Consider the following 18,941-nt stretch of genomic DNA (forward strand, 5'->3'; position numbering starts at 1 on the left):
GCCCCAGCACAGAATGAGTTCCGTCGCTCTGTAGGCACGACGGTACAAGAGTTTGAGGCCATTCTGTGTTCTGACAATTTACCTCACCGCTACTTCAAGCTACAATCGACTGTACAGGCTACAGAGCCAGAAAACATCAAGATTCGTTCGACAAGAACTCTGACACCATCACGTCCCTGCTGGAAACCATGCGTACGGCACACAGGGCTACTCCAACTGCCATGCATCCACCATCTTTTGGCAGCAGTGGCAAACGGCACGTAGAGAGGTACAAACAAACTTGCGCACTCTGCAAAATACATGGTGGATGAACAAAGCTCACGATATTCAGTTATATGCTTGCAGAAATTATATGCACAACTTCTATAATTCTATATAGTCTATAAAGACTATATATGGCCCTAAGAACTGTTCTATCACACCCTTAAAATCAGCGGACGGACTGACAACCCTGAAAGTCCAAAAGCAGATCCTTGCAAGGTGGGCTGAACATTTTGAAGCCCTACCTAACCAGCACTCAGCAACCGACCAATCCATCCTGGAATAGCTGCCAATTCGTCCACCCATCCCAGACCTTGACCACTCAGCTTTTCAAGAAGTAATTGCAGTCTTCAACTCCCTGAAGAAAAACAAGTCCCCTGGCAGTGGTGGCGTCTCAACAGAACTCCTAAAACAAGGAGCACAATTGCAGCTTTTGATTCATCTCCCCTCAAGTTGCTCTGGATCAGTATTTCTATGTTGAACACGCCCAGCAGCAGAACCCTGGCCGTAGACGTCCCAGTGGAAGCCTAGTTGGCTACCCTCCACACATTCCAGGGCACGATTATCCCTGATCCCGGGAATATTTCTTCCGATAATGGCTTTGACTTTTAAGTCATCAAGGCTGCTCCGATGCTGCTCCCCTTTGCACTGGTGCACAAAAATTTGTGGCACGGGTGGCCATAGGAGGACAGGAATCGGTGCCCTTTAATGTACGCACTGGAGTGAGGCAGGGGTATGTGTTTGCACCAGTACTCTTCAACATTTACCTCCTACGTGTCACAAAACTTTTTACATAAAGATCTGGAAGACAGTAGTGGGACCACAATAGACATTAGGCTAGATGGAAACCTCTTCAACATCCGAAGGTTCCAGGCAACCACCAAGTTGTCTGCCATGCAGGTCCTTGAGCTGCAGTACACTGATGACTGCGCTCTTGTAGCTCACACACCCATCCTTGCCGCAGTTGCGAATGCCTACAGCAGGCTGGGTCTATCAGTCAACACCACCAAGACTGAGGTGTTATGCCAATGGAGGTCCAGCCCCCCACCCACTATACCGGTCTTCACTATAGAACACCATCTTTCAGATACCTGGGCAGCACCCTTTCTGGGGGCTGCAATACTGATCACGAAACTCATAATAGAATCAAACAAGCCTCTGTAGCCTTCGGCAAACTCTGACGTAAGGTCTTCCAAAAAAAAAAAAAAAAAACACCTCCACCTCCACACCAAAATTGCTATTTACAAAGCTTCCTGCATCACAACTCTTATATACAGCTGTGAAGCCTGGGTCACATAACAGCCGCCACCTAAGGTTGCTGGAGTGGTTCCACATAAGGTGTCTGCAGTGGATCATGGGGATCACGTGGCATGACCATGTTCCTCATGCTGGGATTCTTGCCAGAACAAATTGCAAGAGCATAGAAGCCACGGTCACTGAACACCAACTGCACCGGCTTGGGCGTGTCATCAGGATGCCTCGAGAACGCCTGCCACATCAAATCCTGTATGGACAGCTTCATCTGGGCCACCGGTTCACAGGTGGTCAGAAGAAGTGATACAAAGACCAGCTGAAAACATGGCTGAAGAAGTGTAACGACCCCTTGAGACTGGAGCAAGTTGCCATCAACCATTCCAGCTGGCGATAGATCTGCCCCAGAGGTGTAGAACAGCTGGAAATGGAGAGGAATGTGAAAAAACAACAGAAAAGACTAAGGAGACACGCAGCCATGCCTGCCCCCACTAACTCAGACTTCATATGCCCAACGTGCAGTAAAACTTGTGAATCAAGAATTGGAATCTATAGTCATCAAAGAACACACCGTTAACAAGGAGGGATGTCATCATCAGACTCAATGCAGACAAGTGTATGTGTTTGTGTGTGTGTGTGTTTCTCTGTTATGTTACATTATAAGTTTTTTTTAAAAATAAAGCTTTTTGTTCAGCTTTGAAATTAGTTCCTTGTCGGAGAATGGGCATAAAGTTGACAGCTACCAAAGCCACAGACCAGAGCCAGTCTAGGATGAAAGCAAAATTATACATTTTTATTATTATTATAATGATGGTGTTTATCAGTGCAGTGCTTTGATGAAATGTAAATGAAACCACAGAAAGGTGACTCAGTTCATCTGGACACAAAGTTTATTGAGAGAAACGTGTCATCGCTAATCTAAGTGACCTCTTCAGTCTGAGGGGAAAAATTATACAGTATGATACAGAACAAAAACTCATTTTCACTGCAGATTTTGAAATATACACAAAAAAGCAGCATAACAGCCAGTCTTTCACGTGCTTCGTGGTCCTGTAGTTTTAACACAGTTTGGAATTTAAAGTTGGGATTTGCCGACGCTTTGATGGGTTTTCTGATTTCAGGAGCAGTGACCACACGTCAGCCAGCACACTGAGCACCATCAGCAGTGTCAATCTGGGAAGCAGTCATTCTAGAGATAGGCCTCCTAATTTCAGCAATGAACCCCCAATTCCAAGGTAATTCAAACCATCATTTGTCACGGACCAAACACATTTACATGGACTGTTGACCTCTCCATGCCGTCTTCCCAATGCATGCTGGGAAAGACTGGATACACAACCTCAGACAGAGCCAACTGTCTTACACCAAACTAGCTTGAATTTATTTTATTGATGTTTTTAACTGGGTGGTGGGAAAGCATGGTCCACTTTAAAACGTGAAAAATTACATCTCTGACGTCAGTAGCCTCTTTTTGCAAAGATCTTTCACCCTCTGGTATCTGATGCATTTGTTGTGTAGAGATTGTTAAACAAAATGTCACCCCATGAGTGGCATCATGTTCTTACCACAACATCTTCTGTTTTTCAGAAAGAGGAGCCGCAGGTCTCTGGCTGAGCATCCGTATTCAGTTGATAAAGAGGACTTTGGGGACTCATTCACGAAACATTCTGGTACATTTTCTTCATCTCAATTCTCATTTCATGCTTTTCACTTGTTTTATTAGAAATTTAGAAGGACAGTGCACTGGGTAAAGAAATGTGAAAACACGATTCTCTGGTGCGTCGATTTCAAATAAGACAATTCAAACATCTAAAAAGAGGAAATCCAGGGGTGTCCAGGTGGCGTAGCGGTCTATTCCATTGCCTGCCTACACAAGGATCTCCGGTTCAAATCCTTGTGTTACCTCCAGCTTGGTCAGGTGTCCCTACAGACACAATTGGCCGTGTCTGCAGGTGGGAAGCCGGATGTGGGTATGTGTCCTGGTCGCTGCACTAGCGTCTCCTCTGGTCGGTCAGGGTGCCTGTTCGGGGTGGAGGGGGAACTGGGAGGAATAGCGTGATCCTCCATGCGCTACGTACCCCTGGTGAAACTCCTTACTGTCAGGTGAAAAGAAGCGGCTGGTGACTCCACATGTATCGGAGGAGACATGTGGTAGTCTGCAGCCCTCCTCGAATCAGCAGAGGGGGTGGAGCAGCGACCGGGACGGCTCGGAAGAGTGGGGTAATTGGCCAAATACAATAGGGGAGAAAAAGGGGGAAAACAAGAAAAAGGGGAAAGCCGCTCTCTTGAATTAATATGTTGATTTTTTTCTTTTAAATGGTGAATATACTGCTGGATCTAAACTGATGAGAAATGAAAACAGTTCACCCGTATGCTTCATCAGGTCATTGGTTCCAGCTTTTAGTGACTTCCTTTAAATAAGGAAAAATAAATCAAGATATTCATTCATGAGTGTGGATTTCCTATTTTTTCGCTTGTTTTAAAAATGTATCTGACTTATTTGTGTTTAGTAAAGCACTTGATAACAATTATTTTTAACATTGCTAACTAAATAGTTATTTTTGATGTCATTCCTGTAATCCATATAGACATACAGTAATGCCAACAGTGCATTTGTATTGAATGGCATTTGTTGCCACAAACTTTGTGCATGCAACACTTCACTTCAAATGTCAGATGCATTCATTGACGAATTCTTCAATTTATTTCTAATTCATTTTTAATTGAGCAAGTGACTTTTCTCCGACAGATGATTGTACGCAGCACAGGATCAGTCTGAGAAGGAAAATGGAATATGTGATAGATATTGTTGGAGAACATGGAATCCCCTTTAAAGGAATTTACATAGATCTGTACATCACAGAGGGAAAGCATGAAGGGGTGAATACCCAACACGAGGTGTGGCAGCTTGAATCAACTGCCAACATGAAATACTTCCATAAACAACAAATCAACTGCAGCGACATCTTTGTGCCTTTGCAAGACCAATGTAGCAACATCAGAGGTGTATTGACAGTGGGCATTGCAGGAATTGGAAAGACCTTCTTGTCCCAGAAGTTCATCCTGGACTGGGCTGAAGGATTGAAAAACCAAGATGTGACTCTCGTGATTCCACTCATGTTCCGGGAGCTGAACTTAATTAAAGATCACCGGTACAGTCTGCTTGGCCTGATCAAGCTCTTCTACCCGGCATTAGAACGGGTCACAGCAGTGAAACTCACTTCCTTCAAAGTTGTGTTCATCTTTGATGGCCTGGATGAAAGCAGATTTCCATTGGACTTCCAGAGAAATGAACTTGTCTCTGACGTCACGCAAATAGCATCAGTCGACGTTCTGCTGACAAACATCATCATGTCCAAAATGCTCCCTGCTGCCTTCTTCTGGATAACCTCCCGACCTGCAGCTGCCCATCTCATTCCTCCTAAGTATATTGACAGGGTGACGGAGGTGAGAGGGTTCACTGACCCACAGAAGGAGGAGTACTTCAGGGTGAGATTCAGAGATGAGAAGCAAGCAAGCCAAATCATCTCACACGTCAAGACATCACGAAGCCTCCACATCATGTGTCACATCCCAGTCTTTTGCCGAATCACTGCTGCAGTTGTAAAGCACATGTTGAGGACTGACGAGATTCGAGACCTGCCAAGTACCCTGACTGAAATGTACGCCCACTTCCTCATTGTTCAGATAAAGAGGAATAAGCAGAAGTTTGGCAGGGAACAGGAAATGGATCAACAGAAGCTGATGGAAAAGGACATTGACTTTCTTCTAAAACTGGGGAAGCTGGCATTCGATAATCTGGAGAAGGGCAACCTCATGTTCTATGAAGAAGACCTAAAATACTGTGGGCTTGATGTCAGAGAGCTATCTGTATATTCGGGGGTGTTCACGCAGATTTTTAGAAGGGACTGTGTGCTCTTTGAGAAAACACTTTACTGTTTTATCCATCTAACCATTCAGGAGTTCATCGCAGCTGTTTACATGTTTCACTGTTTCACAACCAAGAAGCAGGGTGCACTGAAACCAATACTCGGGGATATGTTTCCGGAGGTGTCACACTTGGAATACTTTCTCTGGGTTGCCATCCACAAGGCCTTGGAAAGCAAGAATGGGCACCTAGACCTATTTGTTCGCTTTCTCCATGGTCTTTCACTTGAGAGCAACCAGAACCTTCTGGCAGGTCTGCTGGCTCCGTCAAAGGACAGTCTGGAGAGGGTACAGAAAGTGCTCCAAAACCTCAAGGAACTGCAGGTGAAAAACGCTGCCCCTGAGAGATCCATCAACATCTTCCTCTGTTTGGTGGAGATGAAGGACCACTCGGTACATCGGGAGATTTCGGAGTACCTTGGGTCAGAAAACCAATCAGAGATTGAGCTTTCTTCTGTCCACTGCTCTGCTCTGGCCTACATGCTGCAGGTATCAGAGGAGGTCCTGGATGTGTTTGACCTGAAGAAGTACGTCACTTCCTCAAGGGAGGGGCGTGTGAGGCTGATACCAGCAGTGAGAAACACCAGGAGAGCAATGTAAGCAGCTTGGGCCAATCACATGTGTCTCTCTGTCTTCCATCAGTCTGTGGGTCGGTAGATTTCTTTAAGTTAGACATTGTCATTTGTTGGGTGTGTCATTATTTGTGTCTATAATTTGTTGACACCATTTTTCTTCCTTTTTGGTTTTATATTTACTTGTGTATAATTCATTTTTGCTCTTGCTAAAATGTGTGTGTATGACATATTTTCCTGAAAGACTCTCTGGCTGTGGGTTTGCGACAGAAGATATGTGCGAGATATTGTCTTCAGTCCTGGGCTCCGACCCTACCCATCTGAGGGAACTGGACCTGAGTAACAACCACCTGATGGACTCGGGGGTTTTGCTGCTGTCTGCTGGGCTGAAGAGTCCACACTGCAGACTCAACACCCTGAGGTTGGTTCTTTATCTGGACTGTAAGATTTTGTGGCCTTTTCTGCTGTCGTTTTCAATCCATTTCATTGACCCAGATTTTCACTCGTGGATGCAGCTGCTGTCACAATTTTGTGACTGAGTTTGGTTTTCATTTAACTTGCTTTCATCCATTTCATCTATGTCTCTGCCATTTTCTTGAAAATTATAATTCTTCGTTCTAATGAAGGAACCATTCTTTTACCTTGTTCACAATTTTTTTTTACTCTCCGACTATTTGCTCTCTGTTTTTATATTCTTATGTACAACTATGTGTGTCATGGAGATACAAACGTTACACCTTTAAAAAAATTGCCACTGTTGATAACGGGTGTTTCCACCTTTCACCACCAGAGGGGGTTAGGGGGTGTTTGCCTTTCTCACTGGGCATCACAGATTCTCTGCCATCAGCTCCATTAGTGTGAGACTGTGACTGACCAACTGATCTATGATGAACAGTAACTGATACCATAATGGGAGAACACCCACTAAGGTAGAAGCCAAAGGAAGTCCCTCAGCAGCCATACTTGTATTCCTTAAAAAGTTAATTGTGTATGGGACTTTTGCGGTGTGTGTGTATGTATGTGTGTGTGTGTGTGTGTGTGTGTGTTTGTGTATATATATATATATATATATATATATATATATATATATATACAGTTAAGGTCAAAATTATTAGCCCCCAATGAACTATGGAACATTTCCCTAAAATTCTGCCCAATGTTTGCATCGTTCATAAAACTTTACATAGTAAAACATTCATCAATGTTAAGGCCCCTATTTGGTACATTTTGGAATGTAAAATAAATCTTCAGGTGTGCTTTATATCAAATGTAGTGAAAATTAAGGTGGTCAAAATTATTAGCCCCCTTGTGATTTTTGCTTTCAAACCACACCTGAGCAATCAGTCAGCATTGAACTTTACTTAAGGGACTCCAATGAACAGGGCTAGTGGCACTTGAACACTTGATTGAGAGGGACAACTCTTAAATTCTTGGTAAGAAGTAATTTCATCATGCCAAAAAGTAAAGAATTCAGTCAGGAACTCAGAAAGAAGATAGTGGATGCTCATCTTAAGGAGGAAGGCTATACTGCCATTTCCAAGCATTTCACCGTGTCTAGAACAGCTGTGTGTTGCATCATTGCAAAGCACAAGGAGACAAATTCTGTTAGAAACAAACCTGGGCCTCGTCCAAAGTGCAAGATTTCAAAAACTTTGGAGAGGAAAATAGTCAGAGATGTCAACAACAATCCCCAGATCTCTGCCAAGATGATTGTTGCTGAACTGGCCTCTTGTGGACTTGATGTTTCAAGGAAGACTGTTGTGAGGGCTCTTCATTGTGGTGGGCTTCGAGGTCATCGTCCAAGAAAAACGCCATTGCTCACACAGCGGCACATCAGAGCCAGACTGAAGTTTGCCTGTGAATATTTGAAACATGGGCATGAGTTTTGGAAGTCTGTCCTTTGGTCTGATGGGACTAAACTTGAGTTATTTGGGCACATGGAGGTTGCTTTTGTTTGGCGAAGGAAGGGAGAGGCCTTCAACCCTAAAAACACAGTTGCCACAGTTAAACATGGTGGTGGGGGCATCATGCTGTGGGGCTGTTTTGCTGCTTCAGGCACAGGGAACCTTGTTCGGGTGCATGGGATCATGAAGAAAGAAGATTATGTTGACATTTTGAAGGATAATGTAAAGAAATCTGCTGCCAGTCTAGCTTTAGGTTGCTGCTGGGTCTTCCAGCAAGAGAATGACCCGAAGCATACATCCAAGTTGGTCCAAAACGTTTTGAAGGACACGAAAATCAAGGTCCTGGAGTGGCCCTCTCAGAGCCTAGATCTCAATCCTATTGAAAATCTGTGGCGGGAGCCCAAGGTTAATGTCCCTGCTGGAAAACCACGCAATTCAGATGAGCTGGAACAATTTGGCATGGAAGAATGGGCTACAATCCCTCAAGAGACATGTGCCAACCTAGTTAGGAACTACCATAAGAGGTTGTTGTCAGTTGTGAGTCAGAAAGGTTACACTATTGACTATTAATTGTCAGAGGGCTAATAATTTTGGCCTTGTCATTTGTCTTTTTTCTTGTTTCAATTCAGCACATCAGTAAAATATCTTAATGAAGCTTAGTGCAGATTTTGTCTTTGTTCTTTTGGAAGCAGTTAAACTATAAACACTTTTGGTGTGGTAATTTCCATGGAAAAGTTAAGGGTTTTGTTTGATTTCATAAAGGGGGCTAGTAATTTTGACCATACATACATATATACATATATATATATATATATATATATATATATATATATATATATATAAAATCCAGTTAGTCAAGTAAATTCTCTATGAGACAGCAAATTCATGTTTTGATATCTGCGAGTTCTACCCCTCCATAAGCAGAGTTACTATCCAAAGCCATTGATTTTGCTGCAAAGTATACAGCGATATCTGAGCAAGACAGAGACATTATATACCAGGCGAAGGATCAAATTTTTTTATTTTTTTATTTTTATTGGAAACCAGTGTTACATACATGTTAGACACAAAGAACAGATCAGTGTTTCACAACATTTTCCCCCTTTTTGGGGGGGAACAGAGAACTACAATAACACCTTGTTCCAACCCCCCACCCATCCCAAATTCTTAAAGAAAACAGGGAAGAAGAAAAAAAATGCACATACAGAACTGAGTATGTAAATAAGACACACACACATACACACACACACACACTAGCAGGGAGTTGATAAAATGAAATAAAATAAAGTAGGGAGGTCAGTGCAGTAAAAAGGATGCTCGGGATGCCCACCCCAAGGAATGGATCCATTGAATCAGTTGAGAGATAATGAGATAATAGGCTGCCATTTTTTGTAGAACTTAGCAGCTGAGCCTCTTAAAAAATACTTCAACCTCTCTAATGGGAGAAATGACATTAAATCCTTTAACCAGGAGGTAGCGGAAGGTGGATTTGGGCTTTTCCACTGTAACAGAATGCGTCTACGGGCAATGAGTGAGGCAAAGGCAACAACATCAGAATTTTCCTTGGTAAGATTGGTTGGCATAGGGGGTACCCCAAAGATGGCTATCAAGGGGCAGGGATCCAGTGTAATTTTGAGGGCTTCTCCTATCATCTTAAAGAAAAGGGACCAGAACTCAACTAATTTTGGACAGGAGAAAAACATATGACTATGATCCGCCGGTGATGAGCCACATCTATCGCAGGTATCACTCATGCCTGGAAACAGCCTACAAAGCTTAGCTTTTGTAAAATGAACCCTATGCAAGACCTTAAACTGAATTAAACTTAAACAGGAACATGCGGATGTAGAGTTGACCCTGGCTAGTGCCCTGCCCCACCATTCATTTGTCACATCACTTTCTAGCTCCTGTTCCCAACTACCCCTAACCTCTGCTAGAGAAGTCAAGTCCGAGGATGATATAAGGTCATATAAAATTGAGATCCAGCCACGTACCCTGGGGGGAGAAAGTACCTTAGAGACAAGAGAGCCTACTGGAAGCTGAGGGAAAGATGTGAAATGTGTGCGAGCGTAATTACGAGCTCAAAGGATCAGTTTTGTACCACAAGGGAAACCCATGGCAGAAAAAAGGAAGTAGTGAATTTGACGTAACCATGGGCAGCTTCGACGGGGCGGAAACTTGTGAACTAATTGGAATGTATTTGTTGTCTCAACTACAGGACCTGGACATCGATGTTGGACTCTATAGGGATGCTGGGCTAGCAATTTGTAGCAAAACAGGTCGAGCAAATTAAGAAAACAATCTGCAAAATATTCTCAAACAATAGGCTAAAAATCACCATTGAAGCAAACAAATGGACTTTCTTGACATCTCCATGGACCTTAGGAACGGCACATACAAGCCGTACATTAAACCCAACAGCAAGCTGCAGTATGTTCATAGAGAAAGCAACCACCCACCCTCCATCTTGAAAAACATCCCAGAAAGTATAATTGAAGACTCTCAAAATTGTCATCTAGCTGTCTAAGAGAATTTACTTGACTAACTGGATTATTTTGCTCCTTATTTGTTGAGCACTATCCCTACCGTTGAGTTTTTCTTTTAACAAAGTTTTATATACAATATATATAAATATAGTGATTCAAGTACATTCTTTTATAGACTTTACTTGAATCACTGGATTATTTTGCTTCTTATTTGTTGAGCACTTTCCCTACTGTTGCGTGTTTCTTTTAACGAGGTTTTACATGTATGTATGTATATACTATATATATCCATCCCTCCGTTATCTGAGCCGCTTATCCTGCTCGCAGGGACGTGGGGATGCTGGAGCCTATTCCAGCATCAAGCAAGGTATTGAATAGCAGGGAAATCAGGTCAAATGCACATCTGTAGTTTTAACACTGGCATTAAAGAGTGCAACAGCATTTGACAGATGGCACCACATTCTCAGATATTATTTGCTGTTGGTAAAACCACCCACCCCAACAAGCCTGTCCAAGTAAACTAAACTAGCCCTGAAAGAATTGAGGTGTCTCACCCTATAGAAGTATAATCTTTTTAAAATACAGCAATGTCCCTCTGATCCTAGACTCAGTAGTTGCAGAATTACAGAGACATCATGTGACTCGATGGCAGAGATTCTCTGCTCCACATCCTCCCACCTGAGAGAGCTGGATCTGAGTGACAACAATCTGATGGATGCAGGAATAACGCTGCTCACTGCTGGACTGAGGAGTCCACACTGTAGACTGGAAATTCTCAGGTCAGTCATCCTGTTTTCAGACCCTTGAAGGAAAAGGAAACCCATGATAAAAATACAGTAAGGAAGATAGATTGTGATGTAAGCAATCATGTGAACGATTGAGAATGAAGAGCTGATGAAGCTAAGAAATGCATCTCTGGAAGTCAGTTTCAATCATGGAGGATTCCATCTAAACTATGTGAAGGTATCAGAGAAATCTCCCGGGTGTCTTGTGTAAATGCTCTGACATCACGTGGGCTCAGCACGTGGCCAGTAAGACTGGGAGCACTGGGATGGCAACTCATTATATCAGGTGTTTGTTAAAGGACACTGTTGGTCTGATTCATACTGGCTGCCTTCCCAGTCACTTCCCACCGTCTGGTCTGTGGAAGTTGTTTTGGGCTTTACGTGTTTTGTTTCTTCTGTATTGAAGAGTGATACCAGTGGAGTTTCTCAGCATTGAGTCTGTGTGAGGTCACACATCGCTTTTCCACCAGACTGCATGGCGCCCCCTAGTGGCATTACAAAAGACATACAGAAACACCCACGACTTCATCACTAATGGACAAACTGGGCTCACACTTTTATTATAGGATGTCAGTATTACAAATTACCAACACATGCATGTCTGTTCAATTTTCTAACCCTTTAATCTGTATCACTATGTCTGTCTGTGTCTCCTGAAAAAAGGAGGTACTACTGGTGTAACGTGGCTGTCTCTCTTTCACTCTTTGGTGGTTATAACACACTGTCATATACTACTTATACACAGACTCGAGCAGCACCTCAGAGGAAAATGTTGTATTATGAACTTAATTTTGAGATTGCTTTTCCGATGTAAACCCTGCAGGTTGTCAGGCTGTCTGGTCACAGAGAAAGGTTGTGTTTCTCTGGCCTCAGCTCTGAGCGCCAACCCCTCCCATCTGAGAGAGCTGGACCTGAACTATAACCAGCCAGGAGACATAGGAGGAAAGCTGCTCTCTGCTGGACTGGAGGGTCCAGACTGGAGTCTTGAGATACTGCAGTAAGTATAGTCATGCAGTGGGCTTTAAGGACCATACCAGTGGTTTTGCATGTTTAGGCCATTTGCTACAAATCAAGTATACATTACTGCCAACCATTGTCCAGAACATAATGTAGAATTTTTGCTCTTTGAGAAACTATCCTGTTGCTCCGTTTCGTTCGGGTGATAATGCCACTTTAAAATTCTCTGCTTCTCAAGCTAACATTCCTACTGCCATGAAGAAGTCGTTGACATTTGAATTTTGTTTGTACAGCAATCTTTTTCTCTATGGATGTTTTCTCAGTTCACTCTGTGCTTTCAACTGTACTAATGTAACATTGGCCATGATGGATTATCTATCTCAAGATAGTTTCATTCTCTGCAAACTGATTTTCATATCATTCTGAAATGAATGGAAACCAATGGCTGCCTGTAAGGTAGACAAAAAAACATTCAAAAGAAATCTAAAACACTATGGCGTACTTCAGAAAATGGTCAGGAGTAATTTAAAGTGTATGACATCTGTAGTAAATCACAGAAAGTTTAATCAGTTCATCTGGACACAACGTTTATGGAGAGAAATGTTTCATCACTCATCTAAGTGACCTCTTCAGTCTCAACAGACTGCAGGGATCCCCACCCTTACATACAATACAGTGGCATAACAACCGAAAACAACGACCAGTTTCATATGCAAATTGCCGTGACCATTAACTTGTGTTATAATGGCCATGTGTACTATTCACAGAGGGTTGGGGAATAGTTGCAGGCACATCATTGTAAGATGGCGACAGATGTACTCTTAGGCCCCCCTCGGTTCAGGGATGGTCGTTCCCTCATCACATAGATGGCCAATGAACTTTGTGTCCAGATGAACTGATTCAACTTTCTTGTGATTTCCGAGTGGGAGTTCCGGTGTCATGGTTGAGTAAAGACGCGTACTCAAGCGCTCCTCGTGTATTGCTAATTTAGTAACTTATATCATCAAATTATTTTAACCGAACACTCACGTTTTGTTTATAAGAGTTTGGGGTAAAATTTGGCTAACACTTAAGACTGAATGATGAGTGAGTGGTAAGCCCTGTACAGAGCAACAACCCCGAGCAAACACGCAGCCTCGGCTAACAATAACCATACCACATGGCCAGCCACAGCTAAAGCTACAGAAGCTAATGCTAGCCTGAAAGCTACCGAAGCTAATACTAGCCCTGAAGCCACAGCGGCTAACCCTCAGCAACGTACCCGTGGCAATTTGAAGGGAATGCTCGACACTATGAGGGACGAAATCCTTTCTGAGCTCCGAAGCACAGTTGCCACATTGAAATCCACAGTCTCCTCTCATGTAGTGAAAATCCAAGAGGTGGAACACGGTTTGAACAACGTGGATAGCAGAGTTGCCACACTGGAGCGCTCCTATGCGGACCTGAAGGCTGAAAACGAGAAGCTTTACACTCGTCTGGATGGTCAGGAAAACAGATCACTGAGGGAGAATATTAGAGTTGTTGGTCTCCCAGAAAAAAATTGAAGGCAGCCATCCCTCCTCCTTTGTGGAATCCTTTCTGGTTGAGGTATTCAGCATGGACAGCTTCCCTCATAAACCAGAAGTTCACCATGCTCATTGCGCCCTCAGACCACCACAGCCAAACGGGCCCCCTCGAGCTATGATTGTACGCTTGCATCACTATCAAGCTAGGGAACAGATTCTGCGTCTATCCTGGGAGAGATCGGGGCAGCTGACATATCGTGGGACAAAGATTAGCTTCTACCCGGACCCTAGCACTGACCTACTGCGGAAGAGACCTGCATTCAATCCGGTAAAGAAAATGCGTCACGAAGCCAGCCTGAAATACTCCCTCGCAGTGTTGTAGTTGAGTCACTAAACCTTGAGTCCGAGTCGAGTCTCGAGTCCCCAGTGTTCGAGTCCGAGTTCCAAAAGAAGAGTCCGAGTCAAGTCCCCATTACCTGAGTCCGAGTCCGAGTCATCAAGGTTGAGTCTGAGTCGAGTTCCAAGATGGGCTCCAGTGCTCCACTCTGGCACCGTAAAAAAGCTGACATACAAATAAAAAAGGTCTACATGAAACAAAAATGACACAATGAACATTCCTATATTCATTTCGAAAAAAGAGTTTAGCTTTCTTGACAGGATGTTCTCTAACTTTGTCTAGGATGGCAGACATCCCGGGATACGTAAGGACTTCCTACAACGTCCCAAAGCACTGGGAGGGATGGCTATGCCCAATCTTCTTTACTACTATTGGGCTAGTAATATCCAGAAGGTTGTCATGCATGTTCAAGGCAGCTCGCTTGAGCACACACCTGAGTGGGTGAAGATAGAATCGCCTTCCTATTCATTCCTTAGTCACTTCCCCACTACCAGTGGTAATTGGTACGCCTCACAAAAATCCAGTTACAGCTCATACAGTCGGAATATGGACTCAAGTTAGGAAAACATTTGGTCTGCAAAAAGCCTCCTTTAATGACACCCATCATGTCAAACCACCTCTTTACCCCTGCCAAGTTAGATATGGCTTTTCGAGCATGACATGGGAATGAAATTCGATTTATAAAGGATTTATGCTTGGATGGGATATTTGCTTCATTCAATCAGTTGGTAGAAAAATTTAACCTACCCCACTCCCACTTCTACGGCTATTTACAGATTAGGCATTTTGTTTAGAAGGGTTTCCATCCTTTCCCTGAGATACCTCTGACAACATCAATAGATACACTTTTAGCCACAGAGGCTAGTCTCAACGGTGCTATCACAAGGCTCTATAATAACCTAGCCACTATAAATCCTCAGCCAATGACTAGCCTTAGAAACCTCTGGGAGTGGGATCTTGGTACTCCACTCCCTGATGATTTTTGGGATGCAGTTTTGGAACAGGTACACTCTTCCTCTTCATGCAGTAGATTTGGGCTTATTCATTTAAAGATTGTTCACCGTGCCTACCCTACCAAAGCTAAGTTGGCCAAAATTTACCCCAACGTCGACCCCACTTGTGACAGATGTAAACATGCACCAGCTACCTTGTTTTGCATATGTTCTGGACATGCTCTGACCTACATAAATTTTGGTCAGCAATATTTAAATCCTTAAGTGAAAATTTCAGTACAACTATTGATCCACGTCCTTTAATTGCCATACTTGGTGTGATACCGGGAGACTGTGACTGGCCATCTAACATGTATAAATTGGTGGCCTTTACTACATTACTAGCTTGGCGCCTAATACTCTTAACTTGGAAGCGCTCAAGACCCCCATCCCATGTCATATGGATCAGAGATATTCTGTATTACCTTAAGTTGGAAAAGATCAAATTTACCTTGAGGGGTAACAGGGACAAGTTCAATAAAGTCTGGATGCCTTTTCTGACTTACTTTGATACTTTAACCAGTATAACGGACTGGGATGCCTCTTGACTCGAGTCAGGAACGGCCCAACTAGTATAGACTGTAAACCCAGAGATTCTTTGTGTATAGGTGAACCATGCTGATGATTTTTTTATTTTTCCAATTTAGTTGTATGTAATTTCATTATTTCTTTAATCTGTATCGAGGATCTGGGAATGTCCGGAGGGGGTGGGGAGGTGAGGGGTTTATTGTGCTAAATTATTCGATATGTGACTTGTATATAGGGAAATTGTAAATGCCAATAAACATATTTTCCAAAAAAAAAAAAATTTGTACTAAATGGACTAATTACATGCAGTTTCATGCAAACACACCAGTATGGTCCTATAAGACAAGATGAGAAAAGATGAGACCAGCTTGTCCAACAGCAGTGTTCCTTCAACATTGTTGCGCTATACTTTTAAGAGAATTGAGGGATTGTGAGTATGAAATAGTTGTCATGAAGACAAAAATAAAAACTGAATTATTGTATTAATGAGGTTAAAGAGGATTGTGAATATTGTTGAGACGATGTGAATGCTGTGTGTGTTTGTGTCTACAGTGTGACCCACACAGGACAACAATGGATCAAACCTGGGCGCAGAAAATGTGAGTAGTTCCATGGTTTGTATGGTTTCTCTTTAAAACCTGGCCGCTCTTTTAGCCGGAAGCATTTTGACTGTTGAGGCTGTAGCTTTGTTACAGTCTGACTTCTGGAGGATTTTTTTATTTTTTGGGGGAGGGGGGATTTCCCCCCTTTTTCTTCCCAATTGTATCCAGCCAATTACCCCACTCTTCCGAGCCGTCCCAGTCGCTGCTCCGCCCCCTCTGCCAATCCGGGGAGGGCTGCAGACTACCACGTGTCTCCTCCAATACATGTGGAGTCACCAGCTGCTTCTTTTCACCTGACAGTGAGGAGTTTCACCAGGGGGACGTAGCACGTGGGAGGATCACGCTGTTCCCTCTAGTTCCCCACCCCCACCCCAAACAGGCACCCCAACCGACCAGAGGAGGCGCTAGTGCGGCGACCAGAACACATACCCACATCCGGCTCTCCACCCGCAGACTCAGGGATTTTTTTTTTTTTTTGTCCAGTTTTATTTTATTTTCAAAGTTGATTTCAGTTTTTGTTTTGTTTCAGTTGGGCTTTATAGACTTTGGGTTTTCCCTTTTCACAAAAAAAAAAACTTCTGTTTCTTTAGCTTTTATTCTGTTTTCTCACCGTCTATGTCTGGGTGGAGCGTGCTGTGGTCTTTGTGGAGATACTGAAAGAAGAATATATTTTCGATGTACAGATAGTTGTGTAGTCCCACTTTTCACCGGACGATTCCTTCTGTATCTCATAAACTGTAATGGATTCACCAAAAGGCCAAATATCCAATATCCGGTTCACTTTCATAGAATTTCTATCAGTGTTGGAGATGGGGAGTTGATGTTTTGCTCGCTTTTTTTCACGAGAATATTTTATTTGTTTCTTGTTTTCACCGAACATCACCTAGCCAGGGAATCGGTCTAAATCCTACCCAGATAGCATCCGGATGTGGGCCACTTCAGGCAATGATGCAGCACTGATGGCCTTCTTCTGGCCCTGCCAAAATGGATGTGAGCCGGAAGTGGCCCACATGTATAATAGCAAATATGGCCCAAATATGCCAAATCAGATGTGGGCCTTTTTTGGCAAAGATGCGGTGCTCTCAGCAACATGTAATCTGGATGTGACCCTGAAGTGGCCCGTGTGGTAAATGGTGAATATGGCCCAAATATCACAAAACAAATATGGGCCACCTTGGCAAATATGTGGCACATGCGGGATTGCTATGGCTCGGTTCTGCCCCAGATCTGGCAAACAGGAGCGGACCGCCCAAGTGCCAACATTCCACGCAGTATATGGGCCGGATGAAAGTGTCAGGTGTGGGACGGGTCCGGACCACAGCTATTTTGCTATCTGGGTAAACTGATCATGAATAATTGGAGATCATACACACATGAAAATGATAGCAACACCTTGTTATTGTGTGTGTGTGTGTTTGTTTTACATCCTGGTCTACCTGTTCTCAGATGCCTGTGAGCTCACACTCGATCCAGACACAGCCGAAAGCCCCCTTTTATTGCGGACAGACGGAAAAAAGGTGACGCTGAGGGGGCAATGTTTGACGGATCACCTCCAGAGCCATGACGTCTGGAAGCAAGTGCTGTGCAGAGAGACCTTGGCCGGCCGCCAGTACTGGGAGGTGGAATGGAAAGGTCAGGTTTTGATAGGGGTGTCTTACAAAGAGACCAGCAGGGAAGGAGATGACCAGCGCTCCAAACTGGGAAACAGTGACCAGTCCTGGAGTCTGTGTTGCTCAGAATTCAACTACACCGCCAGCCACAACAGCAAGAGGACAGACACGCTGGTCTGTCCCTCCGACTGTTTTAGGGTGGGAGTGTATGTGGACTGGACTGAGGGCATGTTGTCCTTCTTCAGGGTCGGCCCCAGCTCACGAACACACATACACACCTTTCACTGTGCTTTCCGAAAGTCACTCCATCCGGCGTTTGGGCTTGTGCAGCCTGCAGAGATAACTCTGTGTCCCGTTTCCAGTACGAGCAGTTGAAACATTTCAGAAAGTGTTGGTGCACTACAGTTTTATCATCTCTCCGCCCACCCCACCATTTTAAGAAATGCCATGAAATAGACTTTTTTCATAAACATGGCTGACGTAGTTCTGCTTCGTCATAGAAGGGTACAGATCAGTTCTTTCTGTTGCCTACACAGAAAAAGATACTATGATTATAGTGACTAGTGCATTTTAAGATCGACTACTACTGTCTTGAGACATGCTCAATAATCCAGGTAAGAAAATCAAAGAAGGTTGAATCGGTTCATCTGGATATGTTTCATCATTCTTTGATACTACTACTGCTACTACTAATATAGTACTACTACTACTACTGCTGCTGCTACTGCTACTAATAGTACTACTACTAATAATAATAGTACTACTAGTAGTAGTAGAACTATTACTACTACTGTCTTCAGACATGCTCAATAATCCAGATAAGAAAATCAAAGAAGGTTGAATCAGTTCATCTGGAACGTTGTATCCAGATGAACTGATTCAACCATCTTTGATACTACTACTACTGCCACTACTACTACTGCTACTACTACTACTGCCCCTACTACTACTGCCACTACTACTACTGCTACTACTACTACTAGTACTACTACTACTACTGTCTTCAGACATGTTCAATAATCCAGGTAAGAAAATCGAAGAACAACGTTCCATCACTCCAGTGATGAAACGTTGTATCCAGATGAACTGATTCAACCTTCTTTGATACTACTTTCCACTGCTCCCGTTAGGGGTCACCACAGCGGATCATCCGTTTCCATCTCT

At 43.4% G+C, this 18,941-nt stretch overlaps 1 protein-coding gene across 2 annotated transcripts; it reads left to right on the top strand.

Moving 5' to 3' along the window:
* Positions 1-4,286: 4,286 nt before the first annotated feature.
* LOC130129698 (protein NLRC3-like) lies at positions 4,287-18,493 on the top strand. 2 transcript variants are annotated; one of them, XM_056299288.1, is made up of 5 exons: positions 4,287-6,035; positions 6,256-6,432; positions 12,010-12,183; positions 16,118-16,164; positions 17,614-18,493. In XM_056299288.1, the coding sequence occupies exons 1-5, from the start codon at positions 4,300-4,302 to the stop codon at positions 18,150-18,152; spliced, it is 2,673 nt and encodes an 890-aa protein (XP_056155263.1). In that variant the 5' UTR covers positions 4,287-4,299; the 3' UTR covers positions 18,153-18,493. The 2 variants fall into 2 exon arrangements, with proteins under 2 accessions (XP_056155263.1, XP_056155264.1); XM_056299289.1 differs by lacking the exons at positions 16,118-16,164; positions 17,614-18,493 and adding an exon at positions 11,007-11,180 and having other exon boundaries at positions 12,010-12,187.
* Positions 18,494-18,941: the final 448 nt, after the last annotated feature.

The sequence above is a fragment of the Lampris incognitus genome, chromosome 19, assembly GCF_029633865.1.
Source record: "Lampris incognitus isolate fLamInc1 chromosome 19, fLamInc1.hap2, whole genome shotgun sequence".
Classification (NCBI taxonomy): domain Eukaryota; kingdom Metazoa; phylum Chordata; class Actinopteri; order Lampriformes; family Lampridae; genus Lampris; species Lampris incognitus.